The 8,272-nt window shown below is 40.3% G+C and overlaps 1 protein-coding gene across 5 annotated transcripts in view; it reads left to right on the top strand.

The window, feature by feature from the left end:
- Pcgf5 (polycomb group ring finger 5) overlaps positions 1-8,272 on the top strand; it is a 107,498-nt gene that overhangs the window by 76,864 nt on the left and 22,362 nt on the right. For 4 of the 5 annotated variants that reach the window (XM_055613749.1, XM_055613747.1, XM_055613751.1 and 1 more), the window contains exons 3-5: positions 3,378-3,474; positions 5,827-5,882; positions 5,984-6,043. In XM_055613749.1, the coding sequence (XP_055469724.1) occupies positions 3,378-3,474; positions 5,827-5,882; positions 5,984-6,043 (213 nt within the window). The remainder of the gene's footprint in view (positions 1-3,377; positions 3,475-5,826; positions 5,883-5,983; positions 6,044-8,272) is intronic. The other variant, XM_055613750.1, reaches the window with a different exon arrangement.

The raw sequence follows: 8,272 nt of genomic DNA, 5'->3' as shown, positions 1-8,272 counted from the left end.
GTGTGTGTGTGTGTGTGTGTGTGTGTGTGTGTGTGTGTGTGTGTGTGTACGTGTACACCAGAGTGGGGGACATTAGTAGAATGTTTACCCATAGCTTGTTTGATGCCGTGGGTTTATTCAGCACCTTGCAGTGTAGAGGTGAACTTCACTCAAATTGTGATAAGGTGTATCTCTATATTCACTGAAGAATCTCCTGTCTCAATATTGTGTAACAGTTGTTCTCCATCACTGATTAATAAAGAGCTGAATAGCCTATAGCTGGGGGGGACTTGCAATCCCAGGAGGAGGTTCCCAGGTGGAGCAGAGAGAGAAGGGTATCGGGCCAGGAGAGAGTGTCCAGAAGGACAGAGATGGAATAGGAGCAGCCAGGGTGAGAGCAGATGGCAAGTCACGGAGCATGTAGTTGAGAAGTAGGCCAGGCTAGCACAGTCGAGTTAGAATAGATGAGAATCTGCCCGGCTCTAGTGCTTAATGCTTTTAATAAATTTAACAGGTCTCCGACTCATTATTTGGGAGCTAGGGTGGGTATTAGAAAAAGCACCAATTAATTCAGCAGTGTAGCAACAAAAAGATGTCATTATGAGGTCTGGGACTAAATACTGTCTATGCTAAGATACTTTGCATTGTGCTTTAGGTGATAAAGCTGGATGTTTGGGTGCTAGTTCTGCTGCATAGCTAAGAAGTTGTGGGAAGTCTTCTCAGGCTCTTTAGCACACTGTTCATTGTATAAGGAGCATAGTCAGAGTCCCAACTGTAAGCCATACAAAGATCAATGCTTCAGCCTTACATCTCTTTAATCAGATAGCTTAGATTAGTACTGGTGTCTCTGGGAGGACAGGGTCTTACACTTAGGGTCTTGGTTGGCCTAATGAGGGTTTGCTGTGGGCATGCCATGTATCTGTGTTTGATCAAGGATGATAGACAACCATGGATTGCTGAGTTCATTAAGTGTGATAAAACTTTTTGAACCATAATTAGAGCTCCATATCAATATTAGCAGTACTTGACTTTGCAAAAAAAAAAAAAAAAAAAAAAAAAAAAAAAAAAAAACCTTTATTCTTGGTTTTTATTTGCCTTTTTTCTTTCTTACATTTCAGAGTTAGCTAGTGATTCTGGGGAAAGAACACATACCAGGAATTTTCTAAAGGAATTCTTTCTCTGTTTTCTACTCCAGCCTGACTTAAAAAGACAGAGCTGTCAGAGATTATTTTGACTTTTTAACAAACATTTGAGAACCTTTTTGGAATCTAGGTGTGGTAATGCTTACCTGTAATCCCAAGTTCTTGAGAGATAGAAACAGGAGGGACTGTCTCTGACATGAACTGATTGGCCTGCTCTTTAATTACCTCCCCCTGAGGGGGAAGCAGCATTACCAGGCCACAGAAGAAGACAATGCAGCCACTCCTGATGAGACCTAATTGACTAGGGTCAGAAGGAAGGAAAAGAAGACCTCCTCTATCAGTGGACTTGGGGAGGGGCATGCATGCAGAGGGTTGAGGAAGGGAGGGATTGGGACAGGAGGAGGGAGGGAACCACAGGGGGGATACAAAGTGAATAAAGTGTAATTAATAAAGAATTTTTAAAAAATTAAAGGAAGACTCAAAAAAAAAAAAAAGAATAGAGAATTCAGGCTGGAGAGATGGCTTAGAGGTTAAAAGCACTGGCTGTTCTTCCAAAGTTCCTAAATTCAATTCCCAGCAACCACATGGTGGTTCACAACCATCTAAGATGAAATCTGGTGCCCTCTTCTGGCCTGCACGTGTACATGCACACACACATACATTGTATACATAATAAATAAATCTAAAAAAAAAAAAAAGAAGAAGAAGAATAGAGAATTCTCTTACAGCCCAGGCTATATTAAACAAACACAGGACTAACTTGTATGATCTTATTTTTTTAAACATTTGATGTTTTCTTTCTGAGGATTGCAGGAGAATTATAGTGAAGAGGTTACAATCCTTAACTGTTTAGACTAAAGAGAACTAGATAGTGTGGGTCTTACATGCCCTTATCAAAGAACACAGAAAGACCTGTTGATATCACCTTCTTAGGAGGCCTTCCCAGATCATTTCATCAACACAGCTGCCAGACACCAGGGCTCCATCTCCAGCTTCTTAAGGGCAGGGGAGTGTAGGCTACCACTCATTAACCAAACTTTGCATACCATTCTAAGCATAATATATAATGTCTAAGGATTGGGGGCTTTATGTCATTTATTCCCGCATTGCCAGCTCCTCGTATAATGCCTAGCATTCAATTCCTTGAATAAATGAACAATTAAATAAGTGATGTTATTTCCCATATACACCAAGTAATTTTAAAGTTAAATGCCTCCTGGCAGAGTTCTCCTTATCGTTGTGCTAGGCAGTGTGTGTGATGCTTGGGTTGTCAGATATGATCTAAGTGGTAGGAATCTTAGTGTTTGCTCTTGGGCAAGCACTTAGATAAATTTTACTTCTGTCAGAGCATGTGTGATATAAAGAAAGGGAAGAAAGTAACTTCAATGCGATTGTAAAACAAAGGGGAAGCAGGTTTGTACCCAGAGAAATTTTGAGATTATATAGAGAAATAATATGGAAAGGGGAATTATTGGGACAGGAATCAGATTACAGTTTTGTAGTTTGGCTGCTGAGATGGTATAAGGACACATTTGGACAGAGCAGTTGGCTTACTAGGAAACAGAAGCTTAGGTAAAGATGAACAGGTTCATGACCACAGAGGTTAGCGCTGTTCGGAGGAAATGTGGGCTGTGTTGCCATATGGCTCCAAACTTCTGTTCTCTATTTAAAACTCTAATTACCTTGTCTTTTTCTCTATCACCTCTGTGCCATTGTGCCAACATGACACTGTCTCCTGTCCTGTGTCTTGTGACAAGTAAGGCACCTGTGAACACAAATTCTTGTTCTGCAAGGCCCAGAATTCTATTGTAACTGCTGCTTTGTCCCAGGAACCAAAGATGTTGAAAAGTCTCAAGGCTTTTGTTTTTCCAGTGCTGTAGATTAAAGCTGGGCCTTAGAGACATGATTTGCTTTATCACTGAGCTACATGCCTAGCCCTTCAGATTTTATTGAGAACTGTTAATAATGCATTCAAATAAACTTTTAGCAAAACAAAACAAAATTAACAATTTTTACTTTTTTCTGTCCCACTTCTTGAAGTGAGAAAGATCCTTTAATGTAAAATGTACAAGTGTTTTTTAAATATAAATAGAGGGTATTTATTTTATAAACATATTAATAGAAGCAATAAGTAAATTAGAATTTTCTTTTGATACTGTGGCAGTGGGCTTTGCTATCAGGTAGGCTTTATTTTGGTGGTGTAATTTTAGAAGTTCATAGAGTTTAATTTTAACCTACCATCTTATCTATTTCTAGTCTGTAAAACCTGTATTGTCCAGCACTTTGAAGACAGCAATGATTGTCCGAGGTGTGGCAACCAAGTTCATGAAACAAATCCATTAGAGATGTTAAGGTAAAGCAATATGTTCCATAATTTGTCTGATTTTAATTATTGTATATGTTTGTAGTCTTTTATTTATTATGCTATTTGAACATAACTTAGGTCGTAGGCATTTATAGTCTTTTTAAAGCATTTATTTCATTTTTAAATCTTTTAATAAAAGTTTAAAACAAGTTATATAATATTTAGGAAATGTATCTGCAATTAAAATGACAACATTCTCTTGGAATTTTCAGTCACTTCAGTTGAGTTCTTTTCAGGTGTAGATGAACTAGGTTGGATAAATTTATTATAATAAAATTATCAGGAAAGCAATAGTAGGAAAAAAAAAATGTGTGCTGGGAGGAAACAAACAGACCTGAGAATGTAAGGCTGATGTGAGGTGATTAAGAAAGGATATGTGGGAGACAGACTGAGGAGTAGCTGAGAGTAAGACTTGGTGAAAAGTGTGTGAATCAAGTAAGAGAAAGAAGTCAGTGCTTTGGCTTTGAGCCTGTTTGGGAGTGTTGTTTCGTTTAAAACTTTAAGAAAGTGAGACAGCTAAGGTCTATTCTGTGTCTCTAGAGAGTTGGATGAGACAGTCTTTGACATAAATGAGCAAAAGGAGGTGGCTGAGTTGTTTAGCATCTGTTGGAAATACAGATCTAGAGCTAAGGTATGAGACAAATTTAACTTTCCACACGTTGAGTTTCAAGCTACAGAGACAGACAAGAACCTTGGAAACATGGCCCATGGAAAACTAGAAAAAGTTGTGGTATAGAGAGCAACAGGGAATGCTCAGCCCTCCACATCTCTGGGTTCTGCCTCCAGTGGATTTGGCCAGCCATGGGTCAGATCTATTTGCAAGAAAAATTGCTTCTGTACTGAACACTTAATTGTCGTTATTCTCCAAACAATAAACTACATTATAACTTATTGTATGCAGACTGCAGCTGGTGTGATGTATGGAAAAGATGGGGATTAGACAGGAAGTCCTAGAGTGCTTTATGAGGGAGTTGACCATTCAGATTTGATGTCTGAAGAATCCTGGGCCCTGCTCCCCAACACTGGGGGATAAAGAAAAATGTTTGGGCACATTGAACAGAGGGGAAAAATTAAAAAGAGAAAAGGGAATTTCAGGGCATTGGTGTTAAGCCATGCTGTCAGATTGCTGCAAAACTGGTCAAAAGGGCCAGTTACAGGGAGCTAAGTAAGTAGCAGAGTATAACAGAAATAACAAACTGTGCTTTACAAAATTTTCAGGTTGACAGATTAAACAACAGAAAGTGTGTGTGTGTGTGTGGTGTGTGTGTGTGATTGTCTGTCTGCATGTATTTGTGTGTCTACACCAGGTATATGTTGAGTCCAGAAAGGCATTAGGTTGGGAGCTACAGGTATGGGCAGTTGTGAGCCATCCAACTTGAGTGCTGGGAACTGATCTCCAGTCCGCTGCCAGAGCAGCAAGTATTCTAAGCTGCTGAGCCATCTCTCCAGCTCCGGAAATAGCTTTAAAGGACACTTAAGGAAAAGATTTTCCCTCTTTAGATTTTTGAAGACAGGGAAGAGCAATGCTGCTAATAATAAGCAGGATGAAGATGAAGCAAGAGCAGGTATTGTAGAAGCAAGAGAATGGCCTAGAAAAAAAGAGTGATTATATCTAGAGAGCTAAAATGGCCAACCTGTCTAAATTTCTCAGAAAATGAAATGGAGAAAATTGATTTTTAGAAAAGAACCAGAATTGTAGGGATTTGAAGAGTGGGAATGTTAGCTGTTGCTGCATGACAAACCGCCCCTAACTTAATGCTTCATGGCAAGCACTCCTCACCGTTGGTATGAGCTAGTGAGCAATTTGACCTTGGCTTCCCATACTCCTGCCACTTCAGTTAACTACTGTGTTCTGCCGTGTGTTAGGATGGACTGCCAGTGGAGCCATCTAGGGCCACCTCAGCAGGGCAGTGGGCCTCTCCGCTAGGTGGTCTACATGGAGCACAGAAATGTAGTGTCCTTAAGACCTAGGCTAGGTCCAAGCTCAGGACTGCCTATCCAACATTGTTTTTGATCTAAGCAGTTTTCCAGTGTAGTCTTCTCAGGTTTGGGAGTTCTCAGAGATCTGGGTTCCACCTCTTAATCAAGGGGAGAATGGCAAAGGCATGTTCAGAGGGTGCACATCTAGAGAAGGCTGGGGACTTTGGGACCGTTTTCCCCATTGGTATGCACCAGTGGAAGGTGGCTAGCAGTGCTGTGCTCTGTGTGCAGGCAACACCGGTGTTGTGAGTACACTAAAGTCCTTTGCAGTCTGTGTTTCATAAGACGGGTAAGAACTCTCAAGCTGTCTGCATATTGAGTTTTGATCTCTTCATTGTCTATCTCCCCCCCCCCCCCAAGGCTGGATAACACACTGGAGGAAATTATATTTAAGTTGGTGCCTGGACTGCGAGAACGTGAGTTCTGTTTGGGTTCTACAGACTTCTTGTTTTTGTGTTTTGTATTTCTATTAAAGATTTCATGCTCCTATGGTTTTCATATTCTTCCTTTAAATTAGAAGAACTTCAGCGTGAATTGGAATTTTGGAAGAAAAATAAACCTCAAGAAAATGGACAAGGTAACTGTGTGCTTCTGACAGCTTCTCTCATTCCTCTGATTTTTGTTAGGTTGGTGGAGTAATATCTTTCCATACTCAGTTCTCCTGTGCAAAAGTCATGCAACCCTCCATGAGATTTCCTCTAAATCTATGTGGGTTTGCATGACTCCAGTTGAAGGTAATTGGAGAGAGGAAATTGGACTTTGGGAGGAAAAGGAAAGAGAAAACTGAATAGGTGATAATAGCAATAGTTTCAAGGCAGAAAAATCTGAAGAAGTAATGTTAGTGTGTACCTCAGATATTTTAATTTTACTTCACTTATAAAGGCACTCTAATAGGAGACAGGGGAGAAATGTGCCTCAGAGTCAAGTCAGGATCTGCTGTGCAGCAACACTCTGAAAGCAACACAGGTGGATCGCTGATGCTTCAGGCGTAGGTCCTGGATCTATCAGCAAGTATCTCTTGTAGTGTCCAAGTTTCTTCTCTGGCACACAGGTAATAATAATTTCATCAGGGCCTGTAAAGAGAGGGAGCTCATTGGCCAAAAGACTTGCCCCCAAAGCACGGGTACCTGAGCTTGATCCCCAGAACGCACATCAGAGAGTGGGGTGTGGGCCAGCAAGATGCAGTGGGTAGAGGTGCTTAAAAGAGGCTCTTCAGTCCCTCAAGATGACAAGAGAGATTTGTCCTCTGACACTCGCACACACATGACCACGCTATTTTTAAGTCAGCATTGAGAAGGCAGAGATAGACTGATCTCTAGAGCTTATTGGCCAGCCGGCCCAACCTAATTGGTGAGCTCCAGACCATTGAGAGATCCCATCTCAGGGGGAGTAGGGGGAGGTGAATAGCACTTGAGGAAGAGCACCCAAGATTGATTCCTGGCCTCCCTGAGCAGATGTGCATACACATGGATGATATTAGCACACAAACACACACACTTACACACAGACCAATAATTTCAGGAAAGTGGTCACAAAATGGGGCTGTTTGTATATATATTATCCACATGAAGGGATATCTAAATTGTAATATCATTCTTCATATTCTTAAACACAAGACTTCATTCAGGATGTCCTAAATACCATCAAAGTGGCCTGTATGCATTTGTGAACTTAGTCTCCCAGCCTTGGTTTCCCCGTTGTCTCATAAAATTAATGCCATTTACAATGGATGAGGAACTGCTGGGTCTCTTTCTCAGATGTAATGGGAATAATGGCTTTAATAATTTTACTTAACTGTAAAACTAATCCCTCATGAGGGGTGCTTTGATAGTAGTTTTGATGAGTATCAGGTAGCAAGGGGCTTTTTTTATACACAACAAAATGAATAAGGATGCTGAAATGACTTAATCAAAAGGTTCTACCTTTGTAGACAGTTTAACCTGTAAAAAAAAAAAAAAAGTGGATGATAGAAAGTAAATCAAATATTCCAGTTTTAACTATCATGGAGGCACATGGCATTGCCCTCAGAATTATAGGATAGGTTTAACCCATGATTTGTTTTGTATATGAGACTTATACACAAAATAGACATTTTGTATATCCTCTTACAAATTTTATCTCCCTTTTCCTATTTTCTTTTCAAAATGTTTTTGGATTTTGTCTTTAACTTAGGGGATGCTTTTCATTGAGCCAGTTTGGTTCATAAAAGATAGTGTCTGTACGTGGGCTCTGTGTGATACGGGTAGGAAAAGAAGAAAGAGCCATCTCTTCTCTTTCATAAGGCTTTTACTATACTGAACAAGGACTTGCCTCTCATTGGCAGGGAAGCTTTAAGTGTACTTCTTGGAGAGCTGGTTTTTCATATTTAGCTTAGGTAGATAGATTTCATCTGAAGATGTTTTCTGAATCTTACATAGTCACATTTCATTTACCACTTCATACGATATTTCCCCTTTTTACCTTTTCCCCTGGCACCATAATGGTGAGGATGGTAACTCTTTGTATTTGTTGCTTTCTCATTTCTGTGATAAAATACATGACAAGAAGCATCTAGGAGGGGATGGAGAGGGAAGAAGAAAAGAAGTTGATTAGTCTGTGGTTGACAGTTTAGGGGTACTGTCATAGGAGAAAAGGCATGAGAGCAAGAGCAAGGCATTCCTGGCCACACTGAATCCATGTCACAAAGGAGAACAGAAAGTGGAGCTGGGGAGTAAAACCTCAAGACCCACTCCCAGTGACCTACTTCTTCATCACGGCTCTACCTCCAAAAGGTTTCATAACCCATCCAAACAGCACCACCATTGAA

This window comes from Psammomys obesus, unplaced genomic scaffold (assembly GCF_907164565.1).
Source record: "Psammomys obesus unplaced genomic scaffold, mPsaObe1.curated_primary_1811, whole genome shotgun sequence".
Classification (NCBI taxonomy): domain Eukaryota; kingdom Metazoa; phylum Chordata; class Mammalia; order Rodentia; family Muridae; genus Psammomys; species Psammomys obesus.
This window is presented reverse-complemented; position numbering and strand designations above follow the sequence as displayed.